Genomic DNA, 14,785 nt, shown 5'->3' with positions numbered 1-14,785 from the left:
CCTTAATTCACCTGTACAGTGCGCTTCTGCAATTATGGTCAGCTTTATTTAGGATACTATACAAAATGATTATGTGGAAGTGGGCAGCGAGGGGTCAGCGAACCTCAATCATTGGGCCGGGCATCCATTCTCTATGTAGAACCAGCCCAGGCTGTGTGTAGTCATACCTAGCACCCTTTTAGAATGCCACCTGCTCATTTGCAAGGGGCTGAAAGGCAGCAGACACATGAACTGCTACTGGGAAGAAGAAAAAAAAAAAAGAAAAGAGCCTGCAGAACTACACTACCCAGGACACCCACAGCACAGCAAAGGAAATGTCGTTTGGCAGGCAGCTTAATATCATCCCAGAGCTGCAGCTATACAGTTACAGAGCAGGAGAGGGGCTGCAGCAGGACCCGCAGGGAAGAGGTGCTGCTGAGGGGCACACCTGAGCCAGGCAGCCTGGGATCTCCAGGGGGGGAAGAGGGACATGTTGCAGGTCACCGAGGGCTATCTGAAAAGTTGAACCTGCTCCCTCCAACTCCCAAAGCCACCATGCTGCAGCAGAGGTAGCAGCGAGGGCAGCAGGAGCTGCGCAGTGAGAGTCTGCAGCAGGCACACACACAGCACAGCTCCCCTGCTCCCAGCAACACCCCCCCCCCCTCCCTGTGATGGGTGAGTGAGCCCACCCTGCAGAGGGTCCCCCTCCCTGGGCGGGAGGCTTTTTAGGATTGATCATGTCTGTGATCTGAGTCTGTCTTGCAAAGTTTCCTGTGTGGCAGCAGCATTTGGGGCTGGGAGAGGGTGGGGTGTGCTGAAGGGGGGGGGGGGGAGGGGAGGGAGGTTAGATGAAGAGGAAAGAGAAGTGACACTGTTGCAATAAGATGCACAGAGTCAGGGCGCTGTGGCCGGCACGCCGGTGGCTGCAGTGAGGGCACGGGACCCTCACCCTTGGAGTGGCATGTGCTGGGCTGGGATGGGGTACTCCTGATTACGTTTGCCTGGCAGCCTGCTGGGCAGGGCACCCCCCTCCCCCCCTCCCCCCCCAATGCCACCCATGTTAGCCCTCTGCACATTGTTGATCTCCTGGCCTGTCACAGAGGCTGCAACTGACGAGACTGCCAGGCTGACCGCAGGAGGAGAGGTAACGCTTCAGGGAGAAGGGGGGTAGCATCCCAAATCTCACCAGGAAATCAAGGGGGGCGGGGGGGAAACAGGCAGATCTGCGGGTACAGGAGACAGAAGAAACCCCTGGAAAGGACACACAACCACTGCGGATGCTGCATGTCAACGAATGCACAGGTACAGCATATCCTAGTTTTGTGTGTGGTGATGCGGGGTAACCCTCCCCCTGGAGCGCTTGTTGGCCCCTGGAGCCGCTCAGGAGAGCTGGTTAGTTCGGTTTCAGTGGTGGGAATTCATTGCAGATGTTTCTTTTCCAAAACGTGTTAAACCTGCAGCCTCAGATAATGATGCTGTGTATGTGTATACTTCCAGTCCCCTGATTAAATATCATTTCATCCCCAGCACACACTGGTTTTTATTGGTGATCATAGGGGTTTAGAATCACTTTTTATCTAAAGGGGCTTGTAAAACATTGCAGAGAAACCCTAATTATGAAGTGGAATTTGATGCTCTAAGCTTTTGATGGGTGCTGCATTATCTTACTGCATTTCCATTTCAAACAATGAAATGCTGAGTTTAAAAAAAAGCTGCCACTATATAGACATTTTTTGGTTAAGGAACCCTATAATTATATTGTGCCATTCTGCGGAACCCCAACCCTCTCTAATAGCGCGTCTGAGATCAGATGCATTGTAAGGAACCCAACCCTCTCTTATAGCACGTCTGAGGTTAGATGCATTGTAAGGAACCCCAACCCTCTCTAATAGCGCATCTGAGATCAGATGCATTGTAAGGAACCCAAAACCTCTGTAATAGCGCGTCTGAGATCAGATGCATTGTAAGGAACCCCAACCCTCTCTAATAGCGCATCTGAGATCAGAAACATTGTATGGAACCCCAACCCTCTCTAATAGCGCGTCTGAGATCAGAAACATTGTATGGAACCCCAACCCTCTCTAATAGCGCGTCTGAGATCAGATGCATTGTAAGGAACCCCAACCCTCTCTAATAGCGCGTCAGAGATCAGATGCATTGAAAGGAACCCCAACCCTCTCTAATAGCACGTCTGAGATCAGAAACATTGTATGGAACCCCAACCCTCTCTAATAGCGCGTCTGAGATCAGAAACATTGTATGGAACCCCAACCCTCTCTAATAGCGCGTCTGAGATCAGAAACATTGTATGGAACCCCAACCCTCTCTAATAGCGCGTCTGAGATCAGATGCATTGTAAGGAACCCCGACCCTCTCTAATAGCACGTCTGAGATAAGATGCATTGTAAGGAACCCCAACCTTTATGGGGGCCCGCGGAACCCTGATTGAAAACCACTGCACTAGAAAATGACAGCAATAGCTAAACAGTAAAGAGTGCATCTTTTTAGCCATTACTTTGAACTCTGGGATACGCGCGTTACAACCATATACAGAAGAGAAAAATGTAAGGTGAATGTGAAAGAAAAGCAACGAAAAAAATGGAAATGGAAAAATAACATTTGTTTTAACTTAGGAGGTGCAACAAATATGATTAACCCTTTACTGCTGTGAAGTAATACTGTACGTTGTAGGCCCCTGACATGAAAAAGCATGTGGTAAAAACAGTATGCTGTTGCCTGTATTTGAAATATCTGCTAGAGGCGTCACAAAAAACTGGAGAATATTTATACATTTTCTTGCATAGGGCTGACAGTGTACACAGCCCTGCACATAGAATTTTTTGCAAGCGCGAGTCCCTGCCCCGTAGAGCTTACAATCTATTTTTTGCGTGCCTGAGGCACAGGGAGATAAAGTGACTTGCCCAAGGTCACAAGAAGCCGACACCGGGGATTTGGCTCCCCTGATTCTAATTCAGTGTCATTGTTTTCAGTGTCTTTAGTCACTGCTCCTTCATCCCAGTACTAGTGCCTTTTCAATGTGTTGTTGGGTTATATATTGTCCTGTGCTAGGAAACTATTGGCTGCCCTTCTTGTGCATGCTAGGACAGTGTAGAAGCGTCTTATCCAGCAGCCTGTATATGGAATGCACAGACAGGGAAGGTACATGCTGTAGGTATTATGTATCCACTGGTCCAAACAGAAAAGAATGGTGCTGGGTGGGACTGTCCATAGAAATGTTTAGCAGAGCCATCAAGCAGCAGGTAATGAAAATACTATGAATTAATGACCAATAGTAATAATGCTACTGGTTGTATTAATAATTGATGTAGTACAGCGATATCTAAAAGAACCACGCAGATACAAAAGGTCGTGCATAAGAGCTAACAATCTAAGGGTTGGATCCTCAAAGCTTAGTTAAATCAGACTAAAACAGGAACGAACGCTATGTTCTCTGAGGTTAGTGCATATCCTCCAAGCTAATTCTATGCAAAAACAGCCGCAGTTCTACATCTCATTAGTATAGGCTTCGTTCCAGGACAGGCCTTAGGCTTTGCGGGGTCCAAGGCGACACGCTGGCAGTGGAAACCCCCCCTGTAAAAAAACATTAAGGGGACTTACCTTCCTCCTGTAAAATAAAGTTAAGGGGACTTACCTTCCCCCTGTAAAATAAAGTTAAGAGGACTTACCTTCCCCCTGTAAAATAAAGTTAAGAGGACTTACCTTCCCCCTGTAAAATAAAGTTAAGGGGACTTACCTTCCCCCTGTAAAATAAAGTTAAGGGGACTTACCTTCCCCCTGTAAAATAAAGTTAAGGGGACTTACCTTCCCCCTGTAAAATAAAGTTAAGAGGACTTACCTTCCCCCTGTAAAATAAAGTTAAGGGACTTACCTTCCCCCTGTAAAATAAAGTTAAGAGGACTTACCTTCCCCCTGTAAAATAAAGTTAAGGGGACTTACCTTCCCCCTGTAAAATAAAGTTAAGGGGACTTACCTTCCCCCTGTAAAATAAAGTTAAGAGGACTTACCTTCCCCCTGTAAAATAAAGTTAAGGGGACTTACCTCCCCCCTGTAAAATAAGGTTAAGGGGACTTACCTTGACGCGCGTCCCTCCTCTGGCAGCGTCGCGGCATGATGATGTCATGTTGACATGATGTCAGTCACCATTGCAACGGCCCGCTCTGGATAAGGTAAGACACCTCTCACAAAGAAACACACACACACACCTACCTCTCGATGCGAAGTGATTCTGCTGGTCCAGGGGCCCCGCGCTCCCTCCTCCTGTCAGGATCCAACTTCCGACTGGCGGGAGGGGGCTGGAGGAGCGGGGGGCCACCGCACTCCCTCTAGCTCCCCCCTCCAGTCGCGTGGAAGTTGGATCCCGGCACCGACAGTAGGGAGAGGAGGAAGGGACCCAAGGCGACCTTGCCCTAAGGCCAGCCCAGGTGCCGCCCGCTTAACATCACGTTATTGTAACATTATATTGTGTTACCGTCTAATAACGTGACGTAAAGTATGTCTTAGCGCTATTTATTCCCTGCAATAGCTCATTAACTGCACTTAAGGAAGAGAGGTGAGGTAAATAGCACCGGGAAAAACGTTCTGTTATTGCCCTTTCGAAGATACACCATTAGTGTTATTGTCGCGGTGAAATGAGGCTGTCACATTAAGTGATGTCACAGCGCTTTGTGTATCTGGGCCTCAGTGGTGGAACCTACACAGAAAGGTTGTAAAATGCAAGGTAGAAAAGAGCTCATGCTGCATCTTAAACTAGAGGTGGCCTCTTCAAAGGCCAGTGCTGTCGTGACAAGGGGACTCATTATTTACGGTAACTAGTAACAATAGCAGTACTAAAATAATACTAATTCCAGGTACCACGGGATTCAGCACGTTGCATTGAGATGCCCGGGATTCTACCTCTATGGATATAGCACGGGAAATCCACAACATTAACAGCAGCCACCGCCGGGAGGAGGTGTTACCTGCATGTGACCTGGAAGGCAGAAATAACTACCACCTCTCCATGCGTCGCCTCCCTCAGGACTGTTTGAACCTACTGGAGATCGCCCTGGTGCTGAATACCATGGGATGCATCCAAAGCCTCAGCTGCAAGCCCAAGGTCTTCAGAGAGTCTATCTCCATCCTGGATGTAAACGCCTCCATTGACTCAACTCCAACCAGCATTGACGAGTCATCCAACGTTGTCCTCAGGTACAGGACGCCACATTTCCGAGCCACTGCCCAGGTACTGGTGCCCACCATCGCTACAAAGGAGACCTGGAGAGTAGGGTGGATCCAGGCTTGCAACCACATGGAGTTCTACAACTACTACGGTGATCTAGGCATGTAAGTATCAACCAAAGTGGGTGTACTCTACGTGTGTCTTGGCCAGTGCTCCGTTTTATGCTCCTGGTTGTGTCAAACGCAAGAAGCTTGTTCGTTATGCTTCTCACATCCAGTTCAGACTGTTACCCTGAATGATATCGTCAACCTCAGACCCGGTGTGAACATAAGCATAGACTTTAATACATCGTATTGTAATAAAGTATGCCTAGAACTCCTTATATTGCCACTCTCCAAATGTCATAGTGGTGCACACTATATATATGAAATAGGAGAGAAGTTTCTTGATACATTGAGATACAAGGAGATGCAGCATGGAAATGCCCCCCCCCCCCCACCCCACCTTCATGCCACTATTGCCCTGATGATCTCCACCATAAGTAGCAAAGAAACCACAGACGCAGTGACTTCTTGCCTCACTGAGCTTACAGTCCAAGGCAGGGGCGGCCAACTCCAGTCCTCAAGGACCACCAACAGGTCAGATATTCAAGATATCCCTGCTTCAGCACAGGTGGCTCAATCAGTGGCTCAGTCTACATGGTAATGAATTCCACATTGTAACTGCTATTACTGTAAAGAACCCTTTCCTATGTTGCTGGTGAAATCTCCTTTCCTCCAACCTTAAGGGATGGCCCCGAGTCCTTTGTACTGCCCGTGGGATGAATAGTTCTTTTGAAAGCTTCTTGTATTGACCCTGGCTATATTTGTATATAGTTATCATATCCCCTCTTGTGTAAGAAATCTAATTTAGTTAGCCTCTCCTCATAAATTAGATTGTCCATCCCCTTTATTAATTTGGTGGCTCTTCTCTGCACTCTCTCTAGTTCCATAATGTCTTTTCTATGGAGTGGTGCCCAAAATTGTACTCCATATTCATGGTGTTGTCTTACTAATGCTTTGTAAAGGGGCATAATTGTGTTTACTTCCCTTCCATCCATTGCCGTTTAATGCAAGATAAGATCTTGTTTGCCTTTGCAGCTACTGCATGACTTTGGGCACTATTGCTAAGCCTACTGTCTGCAAGCACTCCTAAATCCTCATCCATCAAGGATTCCCCCAATGTATCCCCATTTCATTTGTAAATTGCCTGATTATTCTTGTTCCATAAATTCATAACAATGCATTGGAATCACAGCTCATTGTAAGCCCTTTTGAGAGCTGCTTCAGACTGTACAACAACACAATGTAAGTGACCCTGAATAGACTATGACCACAAATCTGAATTAGCAGTAGAACTCCATTTGGACAAGTCTGTTGTAATAATTCTCATTGCTGCCTTCAGGATCAGGTTTTCATTGATGGATAACTGTGACATGACCTACAGATTCCTAGTAATGTGCCATTACTTAAGGTACCTATCCAGTTTCAACCATTTTTTTCTCTTTCTTACTGGAACCCTTAAAGTCCGAACCTGTCTTTTTGTATGTGTCTGCTCTGCTTTAGCAAGCCCTCGATTGTTTCTGTGTGAGCTCCATACGTATATATTTATGGACCACAATCATAGCACTTAAGACTTCTACAGTGAAAAGAATCTCCAGGGTCGGTTCTTGTGTCCTAAACTCATGATATGGTGTGGTTCTGTGTCCAGATCTTTGTTGTTTATCCCTACATCTTGTGTCCTAAACTCATGATATGTGTGGTTCCGTGTCCAGATCTTTGTTGTTTATCCCTACATCTTGTGTCCTAAACTCATGATATGTGTGGTTCCGTGTCCAGATCTTTGTTGTTTATCCCTACATTTTGTGTCCTAAACTCATGATATGGTGTGGTTCCATGTCCAGCTCTTTGTTGTTTATCCCTACACCTCCTTGTTAAAGGTTGTCTTAATGAACCATTTGGTCTTTCCAAGTATTAGCCGTTCTCAAAATCTTCTATCAATGTTCTTATCCTCCTTGTGTTTTTTTTTAGTATGGTTATCCAGAATTGGTCTAACTAAAGACAGGGACGCTTCACTTTCTGTACTTGAAAGGTCAAGTGTCCAGGACACCAGCATTTGTAATGCCTTGTCTGCCCCTGCCTGACATTGTGTAGACATTATTATTATTTTATTCCATTTTGTAGACATCCCTAAAAATAACTTTTCTCAGTTGTGCATTTCTGCTCGGTTTTGTTCAGCAGTCTTCTGTCTTACATGAATGACATTTTTAGCTGCTATTTATCTGACAAATTCCATGTTTTGTCAGTGGGGCTTATTACTCGCTATACATCTTCCGCAGGGATGTGTGTCAGGAGTTATCTTTGTGCAGCATTTAAGTGACATTGAGGAACTGGAGAGCAACGTCTCCATTGTTTCAGATGCAGTCAAGTTACAACGTGAGAATAGAGGTTAGAGGTTAGAGGTTTCTCTTTTTAACTAGCTATGTCCCGATAAATAATTTGTTATTTTTCTATTAGCCTCCAGTTCTCGTTCTTTTATAGTTGTGCTCCAAGTCTTTTCTTCCTGCCTACAAGTTACAACGTGAGAATACAAGTGGATACAGATGTTTCATCCATGTCCTGCAACAGAGTGGGTACCTTAGAGCAGGGGGGCTCGACTCCAGTCCTCAAGCCCCAACAACAGGTCAGGTTTTCAGGATATCCCAGCTTCAGCACAGGTGGCTCAATCGAATACGGAGCTTCTGATTGAGCAACCTGTGCTGAAGCAGGGGCTGATTGAGCCACCTGTGCTGGAGCAGGGACTGATTGAGCTACCTGTGCTGCAGCTGGGATATCCTGAAAACCTGACCTGTTGGGGAGGTGGGGGGGGGGGGGGCTTGAGGACTGTAGCTGAACACCCCTGCCTTAGAGCCCCATACACTCACATATACTATCACAAAAATACAGCAACGTTCAGTCAGAGCCTACATGTGTTGGGAACAGAATTCTCCTTGCACCTTGGGTTAGTTTTAGCTGCCCCCGCTTATTAAACCAGCTTTCAGACATCCCCCCAATTTTCTGCACCATAGCATTTAGGGCAAAGTACAAACTATGGAATACGAGGAATAATATATAGTGTACACTGTTTCAGAGGAGATTCAGATCATGTGAAACGTCAAGCCATGTGAAACAAACAACTTCTGTAAGCAACACCCCAGTGAGATTGCAACACCATCATCCTAAAGGGCCAAGCCTGCCCCCTGCATCACCCATCCCAAATTACCAGGGGCGGGTTTAGTTGGTCTTGTTATTGTATCCCCCATCCCAAGAGATGTTCTAGAAGCTGTAGTGAGTCCTAGTGAATGTAGATTGAGAAACAGGACTGCTAATCTGGATTAAGTGTCACAGACCCTCCAATTGGGTTCCCCCTGCCATTGCTTGTGTGCAATTCCTGCCTTTTATTGGTTTTAATCGTGGGATAAAGCACATTGATGGGGCTTGCCGTGTACCCTGCAATGATCTTGCATCCCAGCTGTGATAAGAAGCCTCCGTTTGTTATAACCTCGTCTCAATGCCCCTGTTGTTATTCCCTCTCTAGCAAAGTTATTCTTCCTATCAGAGAGGAAGAGTTGTTTGTGTGTGCGGAAGCTTCCTGTATGTAGCAGGACGCAGGAAGCCCGGTGAAGAACCCCCCCCCCCCCCCCCCCCCCCACCCTACCCCCCTCCTTCTGAGCAGAGAATCTGCTTTTGATACAGCAGGATGTCCTTATAGAGAGAGAGACAGCCCAATGTGAGGGTCTGCATCTGCCAGGAAGGAGATCTCATGCTTTCTGTGGCATGTGTGGGGGACCCATAGAGTTTAGCCAAGGTTGTGTGGGGGGGGGGGGGGGCAGCTGCAGTCCTCAAAGGCCCCGAACAGGTCTGGTTTTTAGAATATCCCTGCCTCCGCACAGGTGGCTCAGGCATTCTCCGAATGGGACTCCATGCGCTTATACAATATTTATGCTGTAAAAATAAAAGGGAAGGAAACTTCTAGGCTGGAAAAGAAAGATTTCATAAACTCGTGGTTTGCGAAATACAAGGGAGTGGTACTCCATACCATCTTTATCGTCGCATATTGACTGCTGCAATCTACTCTCCTTGTGCAAAAAAAAAGGGCCCCTAAGATCAACACAAGTCGTCAAATCCTCCCCTCCCCCCAAACCGGTCTTCAGGATATCCCAGCTTCAGCACAGGTGGCTCAATCTGTCCGTGCTTCAGCACCGGTGGCTAAATCTGTCCGCGCTTCAACACAGGTGGCTCAATCAGAGGCTCAGTCTCCGACTGAGCCTCTGATTGAACCACCTGTGCTGAAGCAGGGATATCCTGAAAACCTGACTTGTTGGGGGGGGGGGGGGGGGGCTCGAGGACTGGAGTTGAGGACCCCTGATATACAGGATGAGACATCAGGAAAGACTACAGGTCCTTAATATGTGCAGTTTAGAAGATAGAAGGGAGAGAGGGGGGGGTATATCATTTAAAATATATAAAGTGATTCAACAACTAACAGGAGGGAAGCATCTCTAAAGCTGGAGGGTGGCAGGCTAAGGGGGAATGTGAGGATGTACTTCTTCACCGAAAGGGTGGTAGGTACATGGAATAGCCACCCAGCAGAGGAGGTAAGTACTAATACAGTAAGAGAAGTCCAACATGCTTGGGGTAGACATAAGACTATCCTAAAAAAACGAAAGAAAGACCAGGATCACATTGGGTCTGAGGTGTTACAGCAGATAGGACTACGGGCTGAATCGATGGTCCAAGTGGTTCTTATATCCTGTCAAATTCTATTGTTTCTATGTTTCTCCCCAGGTCCAGCTGGGAGCTGCCCGATCTTGAGAGTGGTAAAATCTCAGCCATCAGCGATTCAGACGGAGTTAACTACCCCTGGTACGGCAACACCACAGAGACCTGCACAGTTACCGGCCCCACCAAACGGGAAACCAAATTTACCGTCAGCATGAATGACAACTTCTACCCAAGTGTGACGTGGGCAGTGCCCGTCAGTGAGGGCAACGTGCCCAAACTGACAGGCATCCACAGGGACCAAAGTTTCACCACCTGGCTGGTGGCCATCAACATGTCCAGTAGTGACCTTATCATCCTACAGACCATCAAGTGGAGGATGAAGCTGGAAATTGATGTCAATCCCTGTCGGCCACTGGGACAAAGAGCCAAATTAAAGGAGCCCTTTGCCCAGGAGAAGCCGCGTGTGCTCAACAAGAACGAACCCATACCGTCTAGCGCGCTTGTAAAACCCAATGCCAACGATGCCCAGGTGCTCATGTGGAGGCCAAAGAATCGGCAGCCCACAGTTGTGATCCCCCCGAAACGCCGGTGAGCCAGGCACAGCAGACAGAGAGAGAGAGAGAGAGAATCCAATAGCTGCTAATAAAGACATAAAGAGGGAAAAACCAAAAACCCAAACAGGACTCTGTTCTTGCTTTATTCAATCCTCGGGTATCACTGTGTTATTCTATATTCGGGAAGAGGGATTCTCGTCAATTAAGGGCGTTTCTCTCTACTGCTATCCAGGAACATGTCACCCGCTGAGCTATGAGAAAAGCCAGCATACAGTATGAGAAGTTGGATACAGGGTTGTAGAGGCTTCCACCAAACGGTTATGGCAAACACCTGACGTAAACACTAGAACTGGCTGCTGAAATCCGCCTCTTACAGACTCAGCCAGTTTAAGCCTTTTGCATCAACAATAACAATTTCCAAATCAAGCCTGGAGGGGCACCTCAGGAGATAGGTGGCAAACCTAGCTCCTACTCACCCAAGTGTGCGGTGCAGGGAGCCACCCTCCGCACTAGGGGAGAAGCCTCAGCCAGTTCAGGCTTTGCTGTCTTATTTGCCGTGTCTGTTCTGGGGATCTGTGTATATTTGTGTTGGGAAGTCCAGGTTATTGGCTTCTACCATTCTGCTGAGAGGAGCTGCAAAAACAAACAAAAAAGAAGTGTTATTTATGTTTATGTTCATGTCCGCCCTCCTCTCCTCTTTGCAATTTGCCAAAATGTTCCAATAACCGTTTCATTGCTGGAAGCCACTCAATGTTTTGCATTTGATGATAGATGCATATACTGATAGATTAAATAGGACTGGGACTGCCAATGCAATAAGGCACTGTGTGTGAGAGTGTGAGTGTGAGTGTGAGTGTGAGTGTGTGTGTGTGTGTGTGTGTGTGTGTGTGTGTGTGTGTAAAAGGGGGGGGGTGTTTATTACTTGATAATCCAACTCCTGCAGTGCTTCACAGAACTAAAACTCAGGGGGTAGGGTAGGTAACAGCTTTGCTACAACAGGGACATATTAAACATTGCTGGGCAATGTGTGAGATCCCTCTGGCAGTGAAGCTGCTTTTTATAAAAAATACAAAACCAACATTGAGGAGGGGGGAATGGTTAGATAGGGAGGCCTGACCCTTTCCAATACACTCCACTCCTTAGCAGTGTAGCAGTTAAAACAGGTGGCAAAGGGATAAAGTCACTTTGTCTTTGGGAACTAAATGTATACTGTATACGTCTTGTAGGATGAAAGCCCAGTCTCTCATCACCAGAACTGGGACACAACTGGAGCAAACAAAAACCAGTTTAATATATATCCCAATTCTATTTCAAGCCGGGAGTCTCTTCTTGGATATACCTGGAGTTGTTTTATTGTACTAGATTTGCTCCACTTTTGCAGTCCTGACACTTTGATACAAAGACTTACATAGTTACATAGTTACATAGTTACATAGTAGATGAGGTTGAAAAAAGACGTACGTCTATCAAGTTCAACCTATGCTAAATTTAGACGACAGATACTTTATCCTAAATCTATACTTACTTATTGATCCAGGGGAAGGCAAACAAAAAACCCCAGTGCCATATCATCCAATGATATCTCATAACGGGGAAAATAAATTCCTTCCTGACTCCAAGAATTGGCAATCGTATTATTCCCTGGATCAACATCCTTCCCATGTTTACTTATTTGGTATATCCCTGTATACCTTTCCTTTCTAAAGGTAACAAATCAATTAACAAATCTATTGTATCTGCCATCACAGTCTCCATGGGTAATGAATTCCACATTGTAACTGCCCTTACTGTAAAGAACCCTTTCCCTTGTTGCTGGTGAAATCTCCTTTCCTCCAACCTAAAGGGTCCTTTGTACTACCCTGGGGATGAATCGTTCTTTTGAAAGCTCCTTGTACTGTCCCCATATATATTTGTATATAGTTATATCACCTCTTAGACGCCTCTTTTCTAATGTCTTTTCTCAATGTCTAATTTAGCTAGCCTCTCCTCATAAGTTAAATTGTCAATCCCCTTAACTTAAAAAGCAGGGGTCCCAGTACCGATCCCTGAGGGACTCCACTCACGACCTTAACCCAACCTGAAAAAAGTTCCATTTAGGACAAACCTCTGTTGTCTGTCCTTCAACCAGTTTTCAATCCAGGTGCATATATTTTTACTGAGTCCAATTTTCTTTATTTTGTACACCAACCTCTTGTGTGGAACCGTATCAAAAGCCTTTGCAAAAGCAAAATCTAAGTAGACTACATCAACTGCATTACCCTGGTCTAAATTCCTACTTACCTCCTCAAAGAAACAAATACGGTTAGTTTGGCGTGATCTATCCTTCATAAATCCATGCTGACTATCACTAATAATTTTGTTTTCCATTAGGTATTCCTGAATATTATCCCGTATTAAACCTTCAAGTAGTTTCCCCACTATTGAAGTCAGGCTTACCGGTCTGTAATTCCCCAGTTGTGATCTAGCTCCCTTTTTCAATATAGGCACCACATCTGCTCTACGCCAGTCTTGTGGTACTGAGCCTGTGGAAATGGAGTCCTTGAATATTAAATGTAATGGTTTGGCTATTACTGAACTTAACTCCTTGAGAACTCTTGGATCTATGCCATCGGGGCCAGGTGCCTTATTTACTTTCATTTTTTCAAGCTGCCTATGAACTTCTTCCTCAGTTAACCAATTGTTCATTAATATGGAGGTTGTGGCTTCCTCCTGCGGCACTACAATTGAAATTGATTCTTCCCTGTTAAACAGAGGCAAAGAATTTGTTTAATACCTCTGCTTTTCCCTTATCTCCAATAATCTGCCTGCCCATCTAACACTGAAAGGGTCCGATATTTTCTTTTCTCATTTTTTTGTTATTAAGGTACTTAAAGAACTTTTTAGGGTTGATCTTACTTTCTTTCTATTGCAATCCTTTTTTCATTATCCATTTTTGCTAATTTGATTGCCCTTCTGCAGTTTTTGTTACATTCCTTATAATTCTGATACGATGCCTCTGACTTAAAGAATCTAAACGCCAGCTGCTTCTTGTCCATTTCCTCCCCTACCTGTTTAATTTAGTCACATTGGTTTTGACTTATTTCTTTTATACTTATTACCCAAGGGTATACACTGATAAGTGTGCTTTTCTAACAATGTTTTAAAGACTGCCCATTTATCTTCTACATTTTTCCCTGCAAAAGCATCATCCCAACGTATTTCTTGTAGATTAGTCCTCAGTTTATTAAAATCTTTCTTTCTAAAGTTTAAGGTCTTTGTTGAAGACTTCTTAGAGTTTATCCCCCTCCCCCACCCAACAAGTCCAGGTTTTTACATTTAAAAGGCCCCCCTGGATATAGCGGGGAATATACAACATAATACTAGGGAAGCCTAAGTAACGGTTGGATTTTAATCTCCACTGAACATTTTTCATCTCTCTAAATCTCTGCTGGCCGGAGCAAATTCTGGAGAACTGGAGTCCGTGGACAACACTGGATGACCCAATTCTAATTTCAGGGGGCAGGTTAAGCTAGTCCTGGTTTCACACCGCACCTTGCAACCCATTTTCTCTTTAAGCAATAGAGTTAAGATGCATATGGAATGAGAGCTGTAAAATCAGGACTGTTTGAACCGGTCTACAGTAATTAAGATGAGGTGCTTACCCTGCGTCTAATATTGCTACATGTGTAGGTTGGTTGAGCCCATCTAGGTAATGGTATGTAGCAGATCCCTCATATAACCAGCATCCACGAGTGAATACTCATGGTGTGTCTATATCGGATGTATCATACATACAAAGTTGGGAAGACTGATGACCCTACAGTTTGTCAGAAGTCCTTGGTGACTTCACAAACAGCATAGTGAAGCAGTCGACTTTACTAGAGGTCAACTACGAACATGTGGAAATGAATTGTTTATAGAGCTGTTACTCTTTTAAAATTCTATACAATGTTGTTTTGGGTTTGGAGTATTTTTTTGGTTGTCCGTGTGTGTAATGTGTGGCCCAGTTCCCACAAGACGGGAATGGAGACCGAAGGCTGTCCAGCTATAAAAAGTGCTGATACCTTGTACTCTTGCTTCTTCTAGCATTCCAGAACCCCAGAAGCTCCTCCTGCTTGCTTTACCTGGTGTCTTCATTTCCTGTAACAAGGGAGGGGGGGGGGGGGGGGGAAAGTGCAGGCTCTCACTGATGCAAATATGTTGCACTGAAATCATTCATGATTGAGCCACTGATTGAAGGAACCAGCCACCTGTGCTGAACAGCGGTGGCCAACTCCCGTTCTCAAGGACCA

The 14,785-nt window shown here is 45.5% G+C and overlaps 1 protein-coding gene across 2 annotated transcripts in view; it reads left to right on the top strand.

The window, feature by feature from the left end:
* The first annotated feature begins 291 nt into the window (after positions 1-291).
* The window catches only part of FAM78A (family with sequence similarity 78 member A), a 31,851-nt gene continuing 17,357 nt past the window's right edge, over positions 292-14,785 (top strand). Inside the window, exons 1-3 of one of the 2 annotated variants that reach the window (XM_075578702.1) lie at positions 292-1,281; positions 4,848-5,322; positions 10,024-10,548. In XM_075578702.1, the coding sequence (XP_075434817.1) occupies positions 4,898-5,322; positions 10,024-10,548 (950 nt within the window). In that variant the 5' untranslated portion in view covers positions 292-1,281; positions 4,848-4,897. The remainder of the gene's footprint in view (positions 1,282-4,847; positions 5,323-10,023; positions 10,549-14,785) is intronic. The other variant, XM_075578703.1, reaches the window with a different exon arrangement.

This window comes from Ascaphus truei, chromosome 21, assembly GCF_040206685.1.
Source record: "Ascaphus truei isolate aAscTru1 chromosome 21, aAscTru1.hap1, whole genome shotgun sequence".
Taxonomy (NCBI): Eukaryota; Metazoa; Chordata; class Amphibia; order Anura; family Ascaphidae; genus Ascaphus; species Ascaphus truei.
Note: the sequence above shows the minus strand (reverse complement) of the source record. Positions and strands in the feature narration are given on the sequence as shown.